Source organism: Suillus discolor, assembly GCF_016758755.1.
Source record: "Suillus discolor strain FC423 chromosome Unknown F5147scaffold_112, whole genome shotgun sequence".
Classification (NCBI taxonomy): Eukaryota; Fungi; Basidiomycota; class Agaricomycetes; order Boletales; family Suillaceae; genus Suillus; species Suillus discolor.
The window spans coordinates 4,822-22,328 of NW_024541359.1; the positions used below are offsets into that span (position 1 = coordinate 4,822).

At 47.9% G+C, this 17,507-nt stretch overlaps 4 protein-coding genes across 4 annotated transcripts; 3 read left to right on the plus strand and 1 right to left on the minus strand.

Annotated features, from left to right (window-relative positions):
* Positions 1-1,632: 1,632 nt before the first annotated feature.
* F5147DRAFT_780644 (uncharacterized protein) lies at positions 1,633-2,516 on the plus strand (the record flags this gene model as incomplete). The annotated part of the gene is made up of 2 exons (XM_041442489.1): positions 1,633-2,049; positions 2,097-2,516. The coding sequence occupies 2 exons, from the start codon at positions 1,633-1,635 to the stop codon at positions 2,514-2,516; spliced, it is 837 nt and encodes a 278-aa protein (XP_041285847.1).
* A 650-nt stretch (positions 2,517-3,166) lies between these two features.
* On the minus strand, positions 3,167-5,361 carry F5147DRAFT_725948 (PAP2 superfamily-domain-containing protein). Its single transcript, XM_041439145.1, has 8 exons — positions 5,042-5,361; positions 4,864-4,988; positions 4,719-4,816; positions 4,352-4,666; positions 4,048-4,305; positions 3,615-3,992; positions 3,324-3,549; positions 3,167-3,270 (listed from the first exon to the last, which is right to left on the minus strand). The coding sequence occupies exons 1-7, from the start codon at positions 5,294-5,296 to the stop codon at positions 3,449-3,451; spliced, it is 1,530 nt and encodes a 509-aa protein (XP_041285848.1). The 5' UTR covers positions 5,297-5,361; the 3' UTR covers positions 3,167-3,270; positions 3,324-3,448.
* Positions 5,362-5,501: 140 nt separating this feature from the next.
* Positions 5,502-7,842, plus strand: F5147DRAFT_841153 (permease for cytosine/purines, uracil, thiamine, allantoin-domain-containing protein). Its single transcript, XM_041444355.1, has 11 exons — positions 5,502-5,815; positions 5,862-5,952; positions 6,004-6,111; positions 6,167-6,226; positions 6,276-6,395; positions 6,445-6,495; positions 6,540-6,571; positions 6,620-6,827; positions 6,879-6,924; positions 6,981-7,258; positions 7,325-7,842. The coding sequence occupies exons 1-11, from the start codon at positions 5,656-5,658 to the stop codon at positions 7,698-7,700; spliced, it is 1,530 nt and encodes a 509-aa protein (XP_041285849.1). The 5' UTR covers positions 5,502-5,655; the 3' UTR covers positions 7,701-7,842.
* Positions 7,843-12,954: 5,112 nt separating this feature from the next.
* On the plus strand, positions 12,955-13,781 carry F5147DRAFT_658425 (uncharacterized protein; the record flags this gene model as incomplete). Its single annotated transcript, XM_041434438.1, has 5 exons — positions 12,955-13,035; positions 13,086-13,154; positions 13,205-13,288; positions 13,315-13,446; positions 13,500-13,781. The coding sequence occupies 5 exons, from the start codon at positions 12,955-12,957 to the stop codon at positions 13,779-13,781; spliced, it is 648 nt and encodes a 215-aa protein (XP_041285850.1).
* Between the last annotated feature and the right edge of the window lie 3,726 nt (positions 13,782-17,507).

The window sequence follows — 17,507 nt, forward strand, 5'->3', positions numbered from 1 at the left end:
TTTCCTCCTGTCGGCAGTCTGACACACTCGTTGTATTATCCTAACCCTCCTACAACAAAGTGCCAATTGGGAAAGAATATCTATCTTCAATTTGACACTGTCGTTATACTGGATCAGCAAATGCGCATTATAGATGCTGTCTGGTACAACATATTGCAGCGCTCCAGAGAAGGAGCCTGCACTGCTGATGACCTGGCTATCATACATCGTCTCATTCTTTCGAACGACGAGTGTGATGTTCCAAACTTCGCCGTCCCTCCATGGAATGAAGCCATTCTCATCACACCACGCAACAGTGTACAAACACAATGGAACAACCGCGCGGTTGTGAAGCACTGCTTGTTCACCAACAAAACCCTGTACATATGTCCTGCGGAGGATTCTACCCATGGGACCTGTCTGAACATGGTCCAACGACTTGACACTGCCAAACTGTCACTGAAAGACACAGAGCAAGTACCTACAATTTTACGATTGGCTATAGGGATGCGAGTTATGGTGACTCGGAATTTAGCAACGTCTGCTAATTTGTCGAATGGATCAAGGGGAAGAATTGTGGAGATAACATTGGATGGTAGAGAACCTTCTTTGACCTCAGCTAAATCTCAAAATCGACAAGTCCAACTGCGTTATCCACCTATACTTGTCATCATCGAGCTCGACTTTTGCGAACTTCCACCTCTGCCTGGTCTCAAACCTCGTCAGATTCCTTTGTCACCCGTTGAAGTCAAATTCTCCATTGGAATGCATCCTACTACTCGTGTAACTCGTCGACAACTACCTCTCGTACCCGCTTATGCATTCACAGACTACAAATCTCAGGGGCAGACTATTGATCACATCCTCGTAGATATCGGCAAAACGACATGCTTCAGTCTATCACCTTTCAACGCATATGTGGCACTTTCTCGGAGTCGAGGTAGACAGACGATACGCTTGTTGCGGGAATTCGAGAATGAACTATTTATTCGTCATCCTTCGGAATATTTAAGAGAAGAAGATGCAAGAATTGAAGAGCTTGAAAGAGAAACGAAGAAAAAGTTAGATAACATTATTTGAGTCCATGTACCATAGCTTCTGTGACCGTATTCATAGGTGTTCTCGTTCATCAAATAAACCTGCGAGAGTGTCTGCTATGTTATCATCATCGACGTAAAGCAGGATTACTCCTCGACGAGCTAGGGCTGATACTAATGCTGGAAATGCAAATAAATGAATGTTCGTTTGATGTATGATGGCTCACCGATAAGCTGATCAGGTTCTGTGAGATAATGCACCAGATCTGAAATATCTACTATACGCTCAACAACTGGAGCTCCAGATATACAGGTGCAATTGCGGTACACATGAAGGTGCAAAGAACCACGAGATTGCCTGAAAACTGGGATATATTCAAAACATGGTACTAGATAAAAATACGAGTTACATCACCTATAAGAAAAGTGCCTGGTAACCTACAACTATTGATTTCAGAGATAAGCATATGTACAATGATGAGTATATGGATGATATTGTGTCTAGACAGATTGACGTCTGGGCGGTGTACTGTCACGAGTCGGATGATCAAAAATTTAAAGTCCGTCTGTATACTTCGCTGGATGGCTCCTATTTCCTTCATTTGTGTTCTTAATCATGTCGTTCGATGCTCAAGCTTATCATGATCATGCTGCTTCTCAATCTAATTTCATGGCCTCTAATACATTGTGCAAGCAAATCTCTTGGCAGCATTCTGCTAATGGTCTGATTATCGTGGACCGCGATGAGCAAACCCCTTTCATCGGAGTGGTGACCGGAAGAGTATCATCTTTCAATCTCAAGTGTGGCACCAGTGGCAATTATCTCAAGAAAGGCGCCCTTGAGAAAGCCAAATACCAGCTCCATCTTGTCCGTCCGACTGACAAGATCTTGGCTCATGACTTTGACACTGTCATCCGTAATCTTGAGACTATGCAGAAGGCAGCAGGGACAACAGGCGATCACAGAAATATGGTGATTCGTGACGTGACAGGCGAAATGCTCCGTGTGGTGGCGAACGTATTTGAGCCTAGGGTGAGTGATTGTACTGCATTGAAAATAATGCTGATGTATTTGTGTAGAATGTTCGAATTCCCGATTCTCCTCATGGCCGGCGTGTTCCTAATGCTCCGTTGATGGATGAAGTCACTGACAAATGGCCCATCGCACCTGATCATGAGGATGATTTCATTCGCATCAAGTATACTCATGAGGCCGTTCCTCTTCCAGTGTTCCAAGACGGCAAAGCCATTCAGCCATTGGAGATCAACCGCGCGTTAGAAGGAGCTTTGGTGGAGATTTATTTGTCGATTCATCACTGGCATTTTTCAGGATACGACAGCTTCCAAGCAAAAATGGAGAAAGTGATCATCCTTCATCCTACTGCCAGTATCCCAGGTAAACATCATTTGCCCGAACCTAAGGAGGGCGAAGGTACAGAAGAAGAGCCGCCGCATAAGAGAACTGAGAAAGCGGGTGAGGCAAGTGGTTCAAATGTCTGATATGATGATGTTCTGTTTCTGTATTTGTATTGTGTCATCGAGACGGAGCTCTGAGCTTCGCTGTATCGGTTTCGGTATATCTGTATCAGTTTATGTATCGTTGTGTATCTATTGTGTATCCATATTTACGAAGATCTATCATTTTCGATTATTGCACTGCATGATGTTCACGTCAGGTGACTGACAGATTATGTGCCATCCAACATGACCTTGCTTCGCAAGGTAATGTCCGAAGAAGAATATAGATTGCTTGTGATGATGTTATCAATGATGCCGATACTAACCGGGGGGAGAATACGACTGTTACTCGCTCAGTTACACCCAAGACTTCCTAGGCATTGAGGGTACATAGTTCATTTTCTGCTCGCCCCCGTACACACTAATATGTACCTTGGTTTGATTACACTGTCTAGAATACAGTACGTTATCTGGGATTGAGGTCTGATTACATTGTCTAGTACGTATACCAGTCGGATCAAGAAACGAATTATTAAGGTCCGATTGTTCATGAGGGAAAATAACATGATTGATCCAGACGCAAAGCCGCATCACAAAAGTCGGAACACCGTCCAAGCCATTTTACCCTAACCAACGACCCTGTTCTCAAGGAGAGAAGTCATTACACTCATGTACTCAATGCCGCAGGTGAAAAATCCCTCGAGTAGATGCGATACTGCATATTCCTTTCACTCGCAGGTAACGTGTACATGTCGCTGATTTTAATCTCTCATAGCCAGAGGACAGTCATTCCTTTCTATGAAATACCAATTTAGCTTTCATCTTGCTCAAAAAATGAACGTGGCTCACACGTCACTTTGCCCAGAGGTAATCACGCATACAATCAAGAATTGTCCCGGGGTATTAAATTAACGTGTCAAGAAATGACTTACATAGGTACTACATACATACGTTATTTAACGCCAGTAAAGCTATCAACATGGCTTGACGCCCCAGCCCAAAAGGGCAAATGTGACGGGCAAACCTTCAGCAGCCAAGATTGCCATTCCAGCATAGACCACTACCTTGGTCAATACTGAAGAAGGATAGGAATCGGTCTCAGACTTCGACATCTATCAAAGAGACAGACGATGCACTCACCGTCAGCATCGTAGTGCTTGACTTCCTTGCGTTGATATGACCCGTTGCTGTTCTCGAGCTCGGATCCGCTGTAATTTTCTCCGTTGGCTGACGGTGAATCGTTATTCGACTTTGCACCTCTTCGCTTGACCTCACTTGTTCTCCCTAACGCAGACCTCTCCCTGATTGCGCTGACCTCTAGGACACCAGGAAGGTCGATGAAACTCGGAATCGGGCGCAAACTACTTTCAACTGGCATGTGTTGGTAATCTGTCGCAGGGGTGTAGAAGCGTCGGTGTGGCAGGTCGAATGAGGATGCAAGAAGGCGGAAAAGAGGAGGAAGAACGATGTGCAGGAGCGATTTGGCCAAAATTCGCCATACAAAAATGACAAGGATGCCTGTAGAGACATGTGAGCAAGAATGAAAACAAGATGGAAAGTAACAGAGACGGACCGATAGTGACTTTGGCACAAGCTAGAGTCCACCACGAAACAGTATCCTCCAAAGTCCACGCGGCCCCTTGAGGTCCGGGCATCACGGAACTCAAGAAGCGCTCGTCAACACCAGAGTACACGCTGTGCCACCGGGATAGTGCAATGCCAAGGAGGACAGAGACAAACGCGATGGCATCCTCGAAGCAAGGACAGTCATCGACGGGATGTGGGTGGTAATGTACAAGGAGTAGACAGATGGGGATCATTGTCAGCGGAACTGAAAAGAAATAAGTAGGAATACCAGCAAGGATGGAAGATATCACCTATCCAGTGAGCAGTTGCCAACCAATTCCCAAACGCCTCTTTCATAATCACATAGCCCCCCCAGATTATCACTCCAAGAAAGACACCAACCGCACAGTCAATGAAGGAATGCATGCCTGTGTATAAACGGCCGAAGACCACGGTCACGGCATATATCACGAGGATGACACATGACGTATAGTAGATCGATGACGAGATTGTGGCTGATTCAATGTAGGCGCGTCTAACATAGCCAAATATAAAAAGTGCCATGGAAACGCTATTCGTAGAATGTGTTGAGGGAAAACCGTATTCGAGGTGGTGCGTCCCAATCGCTGGGATAAGGCTGTTGATAAACTTTGCAATGAAGGAATGTCGTTCACTTACTCAGTCGCGTTACAGGAGGGACTAATGGACGAGGTGAACAAATAAGGTCCTTCAAAAACGAAGCAACGTAGACTCCGGAAGCCAAAACGATGACTAGGCTGTTTGCGATTTGAGTTGCAATAATTGGCGGACAAGTGGATCGTACCCTCGTCCGAGCTCCTCGTAGCCAAAGAAAAATGTCAAGGGTAGGCCAATCATGAAGAAAGTATGGGTGCCAAGAGTTGAACTATAGAGGAAATACAAGTCCAACCATGGGTGTCGTATGCATTCCTACAGAAAGTTATGAGATACATGGACTATGTTGAGATATAAATGACACGAGCCTGCATTCGGGCCAATATTTGACTTTCTCGTTTCACCGAACTGAGAATTCGGGCTCGTATAGTTGCTCTCCACCATGGAAGTTCGGTTTCGTATAGATCCTCGGCATGCTGTGTATCGGCGCGTCCTTGCTTGTCTAGCTGCGAATGTTCTAGTTTGTCATGATGAATGGTGAGAATAGGTATCTTATTGTGCATGTGTTCGTCGTGAAAAGTGACAGAGGATAGCGCGTGTGTGTTGGACGCCTGAGTCGCCATGGGCCAGTACTTCTGGCTATCGTGCAAGCGGGTTGAAAGTGGAGCAACCGCAAAGGCTAATAACCTTCTCGTGAGAACATTAAAAATCTGCTTTGACAGGTTCTGTAAGAAACGACATTTTCTCTACTGTGGGAATTATTATGTCAGCTTTGGATCACTGGTAGAGGTTAGCTCAAAATTTTGTTCTAAATTTGTCTTGTCAGTAGATAGTACCTGGTACTGCATCGACGTCTCTTCTTCCGCTGGTTTTGAAATTTGAAACGTCCAAGCCATGTATATCCGGGTAATTCGAATCGTGCCTCATAATCCATATATTTAGGGCGAAGCTTTGCGATCGCCGTCCCTCCTTCGTCTCCACGATGTCCAATAATCATCTACAAGAGAAGAACTCAACCACCGATCCTGAGAAGGATTCCGCGTATAGAGATGGTCTCTCTGCGATCATCCCCGGAGACAAGCACGGATGGCTCTCCCACCCGTTAGCAAAGTCTCTTCTCAGCTGGGGCGTAGAGGAACGAGGTAAGTTTCCTTCACAACCAAATACTCATCTAATCTTCGTTCATAGGCACTATTCCAGTTCCTGAAGAGGAGCGGATGGACACTCAATACTATAAAATTTTCTTCCTTTGGTTTTCAATGAACTTCAACATCCTCTCGTGAGTTTTCAGAGTATTTCGATCGTCAGCTCATTTTTACAGATAAACTAGCTTCTCTGCCGGAACAATTGGTCCAATCGCTTTTGGACTTGGACTTCGCGATTCTTGTCTCGTTATCTTATTCTTTAATATCCTGGCGTGCGCATTACCTGCATATTTGTTCGTATACTTTCCCAAACATAGCTAGAGTCATTACTTGACTTCTCTTCCACAGAAATACTTGGGGCCCTCGAATTGGCATGCGTCAGATGATTCAATCTAGATATAGTTTTGGGTATGTGTGCTTGCTTCTTATATTTGTTACTGTCTGACTTTCTTTCAAGCTACTTTGGCGTCATTATACCCGCTATCCTCAATTTGATCGGCATGTGCGGCTTCAATATCCTCAATGGTATTCTCGGTGGACAGGCACTAGCTAGCGTGTCTGGTAATATGAGCTGGGAGTGCGTATGGCGTCCCACAAAATCGGTTATCTTACCTAACCCCTATCAGTGTCGGCATTGTCATTATCTTCGTCATCGCGCTCCTCGTGCGTCCTCTTACGTGACTTCTGAAATTCTTTGTCTTCACAATGTTCACAACTTCAGATCTCCTTCATGGGCTACAGAGTACTTAACTGGTAAGCGGCAACCTCTGTTCATCAAAGTTATAGTTTTATGGTTTCCAGGTACGAACGTGTTTCATGGTTCCCAGGTTCTTATCGCATTCTTGGTTGTACTCGGCGTGGGTGGCAAGAACTTGTACAACGCTCAACCAGCGGAACCCGCATCCGCTGCTACCATTCTCAACTTCGGATCTGTTATCGCTGGTTTCGTTATCACCTACTCGCCATTGGCATCCGATTTCACGATGTACTACTCGCCCACCGTTCCTCGGTAGGTTTCATCTCATCTCCTGTGGCGTTACACTTAGACATGTTTTTCCAGGTCCAGGATCTTTTGGTATGCATATGCAGGGTACATCGTACCTATCGTACGTCAGCTTCTTCATCTGGTACACATCCTAAGCGTTTTCTCATATATCCACAGGTCCTTCTCCAGTGCCTTGGAGCCGCAGCAGTCCTTGCTGCACCGAACGTTCCTAGCTGGAACGAGGGTTACGGAACGGAAGGCAACGTCGGCGGCCTTTTAGAAGCGATGCTCAGCCCGGTCGGTAACTTTGGGAAGTTCCTCACCGTTCTTCTCAGCCTGAGCGTCACCAGCAACATCGCTGGCACGCTTTATTCTATTTGTTTCAATTTCCAAGTGATGATCCCGGCCATGTCAAGAGTCCCAAGATATGTTTTCTCGATCGTCGGCACGGTAATGTGCGTCTTCCTATTTGTACTTCCTGCCACCAGCTAATTTCAAAAAATTCCCCTGGACGCTGACAGCGCATTGCCTCTATCGATCGTGGGGGCCCACAGATTTTATGCGGCGCTGACCGATTTCCTTTCGCTAATCGGTTACTGGGCAAGTGCGTACGGCGCCATCCTCCTTGTCGAACACCACTACTTCCGCAAAGGTGACTTCAGCACCTACAACCACGCTATATGGAATATTCCGGGGCATCTGCCCTGGGGAGCAGCTGCACTCACAGCTGGTATACTGTCTTTCGCCCTAATTATACCCTGCATGAACCAGGTGTGGTACCAGGGCCCCATCGGCATCACCTCAGGTGATATCGGTTTCGAGATTGCATTCCCTCTTGCAGCCTTACTTTACATCCCCCTTCGAAAGCTAGAGCTCAAATACCAGAATACCAAATAGTAAGTACCGCTCGGTCGAGATAGTTGTAAGTTAGATGTGCGACGTGCTACGCAATCTGTACTGTCTTACTGTGCCTATTTCTAATTTTACTTACCTTGAGTCAGAACAGCAATCTAGCCCAGATAAAGTATGCTCACGAAGCAATTGCAAATCGATCCTTCGGAACCGAGATATCATCCCCGGTGAAAATCGGACAGTGCGAGAGACTCTCGCCGTCCGGAGAGTGCCGCATCGTGCACTGCCAACTGAAACCGCCTCGCATGATCTCGACAAGACATGCGGGTGAATATACGATGCTCAGTATCGCGTATCGTCGTGCGAGGATAGTTTGAGTTATTTTGACACAATGCAGCACTGTGTTGCATTTGTTGCAGATGATTCATATCACACAGGGAACGGTACTAGTTTACATGCAATACCGCGAAAGCAGTCCAACGCTCGTGCCTCGGGTCCGGTATCTATATGTACGTCATATGTGCTATATCAGTCACCCCTTGTAACAGCTGATCACCGATCATCAATCTTAATCAGGATCTCACAAGATGGCTGAGCTTAAGTTGCATAGTCAAATGTTACACAGGACTTCGGATTATATGAAGATTCGCCACATCCCTCCGGGGCCCGGGCATCCCAGGACCTCCATCAGTTACCAGGGAGAAGTCAACTGCAAACCATGCAAAGACAACAAAGAAACAGCACGAGGCGAGCTTGCAGTGATGGAGGTCGAGGCCACGCGTAGTGATGTGCACGGCCCGGCTTCAGGCCGTGGGCTGGCCCAAGCTGAGCCTGATTAGGCTGAGCCGAGCCGGGCCCAAGTCAGGGCCTGACCATGGCCCAGGGCCCGGCTTGACGTGTTGAGAAGCCTGAGCCGGCAGCTCAGGCCGTGGCTTTAGTCCCTGCGCATCCATCATCGACATCCATGCGTCCTTACTTTAGGGAGTCGAATCGTCTGTTACAGACTTCCGTGGACATCCGGACATCAGGTACGAGTTTATTTACTATATCTAAATCTGTCTAACCATTACTACTCTAGTCTCTTCCGCAAATCCAACAAACACTTCATATGTCAGAAACCCAGGTGAGTTGCCCATCTTTGTGCTTCGCACCGTCGATGTTACTCTATCTCATGTTGCTTTGTGTTCGAAGTATACTTTTTCATCACGATCTTGATCCTTTGTAGTGGGATAAAAGGTATTCATGGCTATGGTACTGGTACGTCGCTACCCTTGCTCTAACTTGAAAAAATCTAATGGTCGGAATGGTCCATACAGACAGTGACAATGAGCCACGTGTAGTGCGTCCAGTGCGCAAAGTCAAACCGACCGCTGCACTCCTGGAGCACTCCGAGAAGGCAGCTCTCCCTTCTCAAACAAGAGCCATCAATGCCTTTCGTGCTGCAGAGGCATTGAAGCGCACCACCGATGACACCCATCCTCCGGCCACTGAACCACCACAAGCACCCATCCTGTCTGCTCCTGCACCGAATGTCGACACCACCGCACCTGAAACCACCAGCAAAAGGGCATGTGTTGAAGAAATCAATGAAGATGAGATATCCGGTGATGACGAACGCGAAGATGCACGGACGAATCCAAAGTGTAAGTCTATCTGCAAGATAATGTACCTTCCTGACCTAGCGTCGTCAGGCAAACGAGTCCGTCGCAAGAAAGCTGCTAAAGCTCAAGAAGATGTTGATGAAGACGGTATTCTTGCAGATATTGATGTCCAGCCCATCATCGATGAATCTCCCACACGCGAGGATAAAACTCGCGACATCGACCAATTCTTCAGTCAACCATTGGAGTGCACTCACACTAACGGCAAGGTAAAAAAACATCGAAAGTGCAAAGTTTGTCCGTACGTTGTCACATCATTTGCATATGTCTTTACATCACTAACACTACATATTTTAGGGCTCAATGTACCATTGTAAATGAGACGTCAACCCTCTGCCGTCATGCAGAAGCCAAATTTGCTGTATGTTCTCATTTATTTATTTGTTGATGTACTAGATCTAAATGTCCATAGGGAAAATACCATACATGGGCCAAGGCCAACGCCTTCACATCTAAATTGCCGGGTGACATCGCAGCCAAGAAAAAGAAAGCCGCACAAGCACAGCAAATGATTGATGCGCACTTGACTGAGCACAAATTGTCGGAGTGCGCCATCCCTTACACCCACCAGAATTTTAGAAAAGCTGCAATTGAGTGGCTTGTCGCCACAGATCAGGTAAGACTCATTCATATTGATATTGTCAGCTGTAAACTAACAGAATTTAGCCCATACAGGCTCTTGAGCACCCTAAGTTCAAAGAAATGATAGATGTTGCCTCGCGTGCTACACAGGGTGTCAAGATTCCAGGCCGAAAGGCCATGCGTGCTGAAATCATACGTGTTTTCAAGAACCATTTGACCAAACTCAAGAAGAAATTGAATGTATGTACCATTCTTCACAGTATCTGCTCTTATCTGACACGATTTTAGAGCCAATCCGTCAGAGGTGCAATCAATATCACATGTGATGCGTGGCAGGCCGATAACTCGGATGGTTATTTTGCTGTCACTGGACACTGGATCGAAGAAAATGATCTAATGCAATGGGTACCTGGGAATGCATTACTTGGCTTTACTCGGCTCAATAATGCCCATAATGGCCAGCGCCTAGGGGGTGCATTATTCAAGGTGCTTGATCGTGTCGGTGTCGCACACAAAGTCAGTAAAAATTCCACCTCCTCAATGACTGTGCTTATATCTCAACCTAGATCGGCCACGTCACATGTGACAATGCAGCAAACAATAGTACCATGCTGCAGGAATTCTCGAAGTTGTACGAGGCGAAGTACCACAAAGATTTCTGGTGGCGTCAACGCAAGATAAAGTAAGTCTTTTCGATTTGGTTGATGGAACTGCTAACAACCCTGACAGTTGTTTAGCGCATGTTATTAATCTCGGCACGCAACGACTCATCAGTACCTATAGCAAGGCACCCCACTACGACCCCCATAACCCGCATGCTCACAAACCGGATCTAGCTCAGAGGGTCAATCGTGACGAGATTGGTCTGGTCCGCAGTATCTGTGTCAAAGAACGTTCCTCGGCGAAATGGAAAGAGCTATATAGAACTGTTCAGACGAAAGCAGGTGTCTCTTTGCCAATACAACTACTAATTGATATGAAGGTCCGCTGGTCTTCGACTTACATTGTGCTTAATTGTGCCGATTGCAACAAGCAGGTATGATACACCACCACACCTTTTTGTTCTTACTCTGACTTGCCATTACAGCATGTCGATACGTTTGTGTATGAAATGGGACGCCAAGAGCAAAATTTATCGAAGCGTGCCAAAACCGACTTTCTGCAATTGACATCTGCGGAGTGGACACGGGTTGGCCAGTTCATGGACCTTCTTTCATATGCCGACGTGGCACAGCAAGCTTTCTCATCCGATTGAGGATCAACTCTCCATCTTGCAATTCCTGCACTGGAGACGCTTCACAAATCATGGTTTTCACGAGCGGAAAGGCCCAAGTATATTCGGTTTGCCGGCGCACTCAAGGCAGCAGCAGAGAAGCTAGATGAATATTATGAGAAAACTACAGACACTGCTGCCTATGTTATTGCCATGTGTTCGTCATTTTCTATTCCAATCATTCTGACTCTAACATACTCTACCATACTAGTACTTGATCCGACAGCCAAACTCGCATACTTCAAAAAGCACTGGCCATCAAATTTGCTCGATGATGTGCTTGCTTGTGCCGAGAACGTCTTCGAACAACGCTACAACGAGCTCAATCAGTCACTTGCATTGTTGCAGCCTGCAACTACGAAAAGTAAGGTTGGCGGCCTCAAGAAACTCATTCGGGAAGTTCAGAGTGACTCCGAAGACGACTCCAAGGCAGAACCAGGTGCCACGTCCATCGGGGATCCATCGAAACCATGGAGGGCTGAGTTCACAAGCTATATCGAAACCATTGAGGCCGCTCCCTCGGCAGGTATGACCACTATTCAGTGGTGGGGTGTAAGTCACTTTCACTCGCTACTCACTCGATGCTGACTATTGTTTTAAGATCAATGCCCTAAGGTATCCAGTGTGGGCTTCGCTGGCAAGGGATTACTTATCCATTATGGCAGCATCTGTCTCGAGCGAGCGAGCTTTCTCGCAAGGAGGCATCACGATCACCAAGCGGCGTAATCGGCTGAAAGGAGACATCATCGAGGCTCTACAATGCGTAAAGTGTTCTCTTCGTAACGAACTTATATTCCGGGAGCCTGGTCCCTCATCCCTTACAGAAGAAAGTGAAGATTCCGAACATGGGACTGGCGGGTTAGAAGTTGAGCCAGCAGATGATGAGGGGTGGGATACACTGATTTTGGAGGAGGAAGAGTCTGATGTTGATTCAGCGGACGACGACGAAGTACTGTAGGACTCGAGCGCTACTTATATTGAATTTTGAGTCATTTTGTTTTTGAAAGCCGTCGTTGAGCCCAAGCCGAGCCGTGGCTTTGGCCTGGCTTTGGCCCACGGCTCGGCCTGAGGTTTTGCAAAGCCCAAGCCCCCAAAAGCCGAGCCCAAGCCGGGGCTTTCAGGCCGAGCCGGGCCCGCACATCACTAGCCACGCACTTGCTGCACTTGGCATGGTAGGACTAGTAGGAGGAGCAGGGGGTATCATAGATGACGAGCGGGCAGCAGGCTAAGTCTGCGATGATGACGCCTGGACCTGGACTTGGCTTACTGCAGCTGTGCTGATTGTGCATTGGCATCGGCATGTCGAGGAGATGCGCAGCAGAGAAAAAGCATGAGATGGCCCCACATTCAGATGGGTAGTGCTAGTGAATATCTTGCATGTGGTGAAGTAGGGTTAGTACCTGGAGTTTTCTGGCGGTGGTGGAGCAGTAAATATATAACCTGGACAGACATTATTAAACCATGACGACCTGCTGCTATGGGCCCGCCCACCTGCTAGTAAGCTCGTGACCAACCTGGCTTATACTACCACGGACAAGTCGAGTGCCAGCAGTAAAGACTCTCAAACATAAAGACTGGTTAGCACGAGTCTACCCGCCCGCAATGGAAATTGTGTGGCTGAACATGATGGTTAGCGCTCAAGCGCTCAAAGTCAACGTACTGGTCCGAACGTTCTTTGGGGTCTGCCAAAGAGTGAGACGCCAACTCCCTTTTCACGCTCACACTACTTCTCAGTGTGCCCCACCGTTTCTTTCATAACCATATAAATCCACGACCACTCGCCATGAGTGAAAATCCTAGGCCAGATATCGAACCTTCTCCAGGAACTCTAGGATCCAATCAGGTAAATGTTACTGAAAGCTCGGTACGTGATCTCTTGAAGCCTATCGTCGTCCTTATGCATTATTCATCCAGAACCAACCTCATAGAGGATCTTGTCAGTTCCTGTGGAAATTGAAGAATGGGTTAACCAAAAAGCTTCCTGTGCGTAAATGTGAATACTTTTTGTTCGGAATACGGCTAAGATTGTACAGAAACGCTCCAAGCAAACACGCAACCGCACCACTGCGGTCCACGACGTCGAAAATGAAGGGACTTCATCGAGTCAGCAAGTCGAGGTAAGTGTTCGAACTTGCTATCCCAGTCTTTTGGTTTTCTTAGAGGTGCTCAGGACACATTGCATCTCCATCCTTCCAATGACAACAAGCATCCCACCACATCTGAGATTCCCAGTGACTCCGTGAACCAAGGGCTGTCCGGAGAGTCTGCTTCGCAGGTATTTCCATCAAATATTCTGATTTTCTTCGCTAATTCTCGCTGGTACCACAGGTTCAGGCTGCTTCTTCTGGCAAGCCAGGAAGACCTGATCCCCACTTAGTTGACGTCGAACTTCAGGGTGCCTGCGATGGTACACAAAACATGCGATCACTTGGGAAACATGCGACTTCTACGGCATCTGCCGTCGACAATGCCCCAGCGGATCTTACTGCCGCAGATGGTTTTGAGAAGACGTATCTCCAACCCCTCAAGATTATCGATGCTGTCCTTGAGAAGATCTCAGACGTATGGGCTATTCCTGTTGATTGGAACCGAACTAATCAAGTTGTATAGGTACATCCATACGCGAAAATGGCGCTGGGGGTGCTATCTGCTGCATCTAAAGTATGTTTGGTTTCTCCCAAAGTACAGTTTCCTACTCAGAAGTTCTAATTCCATAAAGATTATAATTGCGCAGGCACAGCGCGACCAATCGATTATTAGTCTTCTCGAGAAATACAGTCTTGAAAAAATTGAATCGATGCGTGGTATCGTGGAAAAGATCGTTCACCAGACTCTTGAGTGCGCCCGTTTCATCAGGGACTACTCGGAGACGAAGAGCTTTTGTGAGTCACCAAGCTATTGTACCTTGTACAAGAATCTTATACCATATTATAGGGAAGAGACTCGGGAAAAACGTCATCTCGGAAACTGATGACACGATCAAACAGTACAGCGACGCTTTGGACGGCCTCATGCAACAATTCCGGGACCAAGTCAATTGGGACATGGCCGTCTTCGTCCAATGCACGGGTAAGGACTGACACAGTTCTGTCTTTACATTCACTCACACCGTTTCAGGCGACACCCTGGATCTCAGGGATATCGCTTATGCGAAGGGCGCAGGACTAGATACCATGAAACAGTGCTTACCAGGGACGCGCACGGAGATTCTTTCCCAGATCACGGACTGGATCAATGGCAGCGGAGATGCTGCTAAATGGGTGCTGTGGCTATCTGGCCCCGCGGGCAAGGGCAAATCAGCCATCGCCCACACGATCGCCAATTGGTTCAAGGAATCGGGAGGCCTTGGTTCATGCTTTTGTTTCGATCGGCACAGAGAAGCAGATCGTCGCCATGAAAAGATTTTCTCCACCATCGCGCGGGATCTCGCTGACCGTGATTCGGGGATGAAACGAGCGTTAGCGGATGCGGTCAAGGATGCAAACTCGCTCAAGAACACAACAGACATAATCCAGCAGTGGCGCGATCTTCTCATGAAACCGCTAAAGAAGTTCTCTGCGTCAAGCGTAGGGCTTGTCTTGATTGTGATCGGAGCACTAGATGAGAGCGGTGGAGAGGAGACGCGGCGCAACCTGCTCCGGATACTCGCCGGTAGACTTCAGGACAAAGGACTTCCCCAAATCACAGAACTTCCATCGAACTTTCGGATTCTCGTCACCTCTCGCCCACTTCATGACATCGAAGATGCATTTCAGGGCGCTGAGCATATTCTACGGTTGTCCATGGACGAGATTCTAGCAGCAACGGCAGAGCGCGACATCCACACGTTCATATCTGAGGAGCTAAAGGAGCTACCGGATTTTCGCGACAAAGAGTTCACAAATCTGGCTGCGAAAGCCGATGGACTTTTTGAGTGGGCGCGTCTTGCTTGCGAATACATCAAACACACACCTCCAGGTGTACACCAAATGCTTCGGTTCAATGCTCTCGTGAACTGCAGGGCCGGAAAGCAGAAGAACCTGTTGTACGATATGTATCTAGTGATTTTGAAAGAAATCATGACAAGGGATGAATATGACGACGACGAGTACGAAGAAGCACTGACAGGGTTTCGTTCCGTGATGGGACAGATACTCGGCACAGCCGAACCACTTCCTTTTAATTCCCTCAATATCATGCGGAGCTACTTTCCAGACGAAAACAAGCATGACAACATGGACATTATTAAACACATGGGATCCCTCCTCAGCGGGACCACCCACTCATGCATTCCCATCCGACCGCTTCACGCATCTTTCCATGACTTCCTGACAGACAAGACATCCAGCGGAGACTTTTTTGTCGAGGTGTCCAACATACAATGCGACCTTGCATTCACATCACTACGAGTGATGGAACATGGGCTTCGCTTCAATATCTGTGATTTGAAGTCGTCGTACCTCCCTAATTCCCAAGACGCAGGGCTGCCTCAACAAGTCAAAACATCCATCCCCCCACATCTCTCCTACTCTTGTCGATACTGGGCCGAGCATGTTCGAACAACGGATTTTGACGATCAGCTCGCAAAGGAAATAAGATCACTCTTCGACAACGAGCGACTGATGTTCTGGGTTGAAGCACTCGGACTTCTCAACGCATTTAGCAGTGCAGTTACTGTGCTTCCATTCATTGCCAAGTGGCTGAAAGTGAGCAAAGATCTACGAGGGAGTGTCGGACGAACAACTGATAAATAAATACAGGGTCGTTCTGGATATGAAGAATTGCAGTCCAACGCGATGGATGTACAAAGATTCATTCAAGTGTTTGGCGGTATGATTTTGTACAGCACGCCGCATCTGTATTTATCAGCGCTCCCATTCTCGCCCATCAAGTCCATCATGGCTACCAAATTTACGCCAAGGTTTCTGAATAACCTTCATCTGGCATCTGGCCGTGATTTGAACTGGGCGGTTGTCCAGATTGTAATCAATGGACACCCTGCCCTGGTTCGGTCAGTCTCGTTCTCACCGGATGGTACTCGCATCGCGTCTGGTTCGGACGATAAGACTGTGCGGGTGTGGGATGCAGCGACGGGACAGCCATTGGGCGAGCCCTTGGAGGGGCACACTGGATGGGTTTGGTCAGTCTCGTTCTCACCCGATAGTACTCGCATCGCATCTGGTTCGGAGGATAGCACTGTGTGGGTGTGGGGTGCAGTGACTAGACAGCCATTGGTTAAATTGAGGGGGCACACTGGAGAGGTTTTGTCAGTTTCATTCTCACCGGATGGTACTCGCATCGCGTCTGGTTCATGGGATACAACTGTGCAGGTGTGGGATGCAGCGACAAGACAGCCATTGGGTGAGGCGTTGGAGGGGCACACTGGAGCAGTTTTGTCAGTCTCGTTCTCACCCGATAGTACTCGCATCGCATCTGGTTCGGAGGATAGCACTGTGTGGGTGTGGGGTGCAGTGACTAGACAGCCATTGGTTAAATTGAGGGGGCACACTGGAGAGGTTTTGTCAGTTTCATTCTCACCGGATGGTACTCGCATCGCGTCTGGTTCATGGGATACAACTGTGCGGGTGTGGGATGCAGCGACAGGACAGCCATTGGGTGAGCCCTTGGAGGGGCACACTGGAGGAGTTTGGTTTGTCTTGTTCTCACCAGATGGTACTCGCATCGCGTCTGGTTCAGAGGATAACACTGTGCAGGTGTGGGATGCAGCGACAGGACAACCATTGTGCGAGGCCTTGGAGGGGTACACTGCCCCGGTTTTGTCAGTCTCGTTCTCTCCAGATAGTACTCGCATTGTGTCTGGTTCATCAGATAAGACTGTGCGGGTGTGGGATGCAGCAATGGGACAGCCAGTAGGTCAGCCCTTGGAGGGGCACACTGCAGCAGTTTTTTCAGTCTCATTCTCACCGGATGGTACTCGCATCGTGTCTGGTTCATTGGATATGACTGTGCGTGTGTGGGATGCAGCGACAGGTCAGCCATTGGGTGAGCCCTTGGAGGGACACACTAGAGGGGTCTCCTCAGTCTCGTTCTCACCGGATGGTACTCGCATCGCGTCTGGTTTGGACGATAACACTGTGCGGGTGTGGGATGCAGCAACCGGACAACCATTAGGTGAGCCCTTGGAGGGGCACACTGGAGCGGTTTACTCAGTCTTATTCTCACCGGATGGTACTCGCATCGTGTCTGGTTCATTGGATAACACTGTGCAGGTGTGGGATGCAGCGACGGGACAGTCATTGGGTGAGCCCTTGGAGGGGCACACTGGAGCAGTTTTGTCAGTCTCGTTCTCACCGGATGGTACTCGCATCGTGTCTGGTTCATCGGATAAGACTCTGC